Source organism: Capsicum annuum, unplaced genomic scaffold (assembly GCF_002878395.1).
Source record: "Capsicum annuum cultivar UCD-10X-F1 unplaced genomic scaffold, UCD10Xv1.1 ctg56977, whole genome shotgun sequence".
NCBI classification, from domain to species: domain Eukaryota; kingdom Viridiplantae; phylum Streptophyta; class Magnoliopsida; order Solanales; family Solanaceae; genus Capsicum; species Capsicum annuum.
The window spans coordinates 1-1,223 of NW_025865441.1; the positions used below are offsets into that span (position 1 = coordinate 1).

Genomic DNA, 1,223 nt, shown 5'->3' on the forward strand with positions numbered 1-1,223 from the left:
GCGCTCCTTCTTTGCTGGTCTTCCAGGGGGCCGCTTGTATTTTGGGGACAAAACTACTTCGTCTAAAATTTTCTGATGTATCACCAGTGATCTTTATGTGGTAGAGGATAAACAGAAAGATTATACGTTCTCAGTACAATTTTTGGCTTGTATAGATTAGAGCAATATGGTCCTTTTTCAAGATTCTTGCTATCAAGTACAACACAAGCATGCACACATGGTATCTCATGCATGACAAGAACATTTTTTTCCTTTAGACAAACTATAAAATGTTTCTCCTTATCGTGGACAGTATAGACGTACTCTGACGCTGGTATAACCTGAAAATATTAATACATAAAAAATATTATAGAAAAAAAAATATTACAGTAAAATTTTCTACAGATTAGCAAATGTATTTTTTTTCAAAGCAGCAAATGCATATTAATATGTCTAAAGAATATATACATATTTTTTTCATTACAACACCTAGATTTATTATAATTTTAATAATTTGTATAATAAGATATGATTCATACAACATATAAAAACTCAAGAAGATAGAACATTAAATGATTATATCTATTTTATCATACCTTCATACGTGTACACTCTGCTTCATTCTGTTGGAGAATTGCTTGAAATTTTTCAATAAGATCCGTGCGTGTGTACAATACCTCCTGTCTGTTTTAACAGTTCCATCTACCAAACATCAATCTAACTTCCTCTAGAAAATCATATATTGGAAGTTCTCTAGCTGATACCAGTGCAACATTAATTGACTCTGCAATATTTGATGTTAAGGTCCATCCCCTATGAATTGTTGCATATGACCTAGCCCACTTATCGTATCCCGCCAACTCCAAGTAATTCTTCACCATAACATCAACTACCTCCACTTTCTCCATTAAATTATGAAATTCAGACTTTGAGTAAGATTTCGCCATGGTATAAAGATTTCAGACAATGCATCATGTGACTTCCTAAATTTTTTTTTCACATAACCTCATAGATGCCACATACAAGCGTAATGTGGTACATTATTGTACACTCCAGCAACAACTTTTATAATGCTTGGGTTACGATCAGAAACTACACACATATGTTCTCTTTCACCGTATGATTCCTTTAGATTCTGAAAGAACCATGTCCAGGATGCATCATTTTCAGAATCTACTATACTATATGCCAATGGAAATATATGGCCTGAACATGGAACAAATACATTAAAAGTACGATATATA

At 32.8% G+C, this 1,223-nt stretch overlaps 1 protein-coding gene across 1 annotated transcript; it reads right to left on the minus strand.

Annotated features, from left to right (window-relative positions):
* Positions 1-84: 84 nt before the first annotated feature.
* LOC124893291 lies at positions 85-926 on the minus strand (the record flags this gene model as incomplete). The annotated part of the gene is made up of 2 exons (XM_047404329.1): positions 702-926; positions 85-320 (listed from the first exon to the last, which is right to left on the minus strand). Coding segments are annotated over exons 1-2 (461 nt in total), but the record flags the coding sequence as incomplete, so codon positions are not given.
* Positions 927-1,223: the final 297 nt, after the last annotated feature.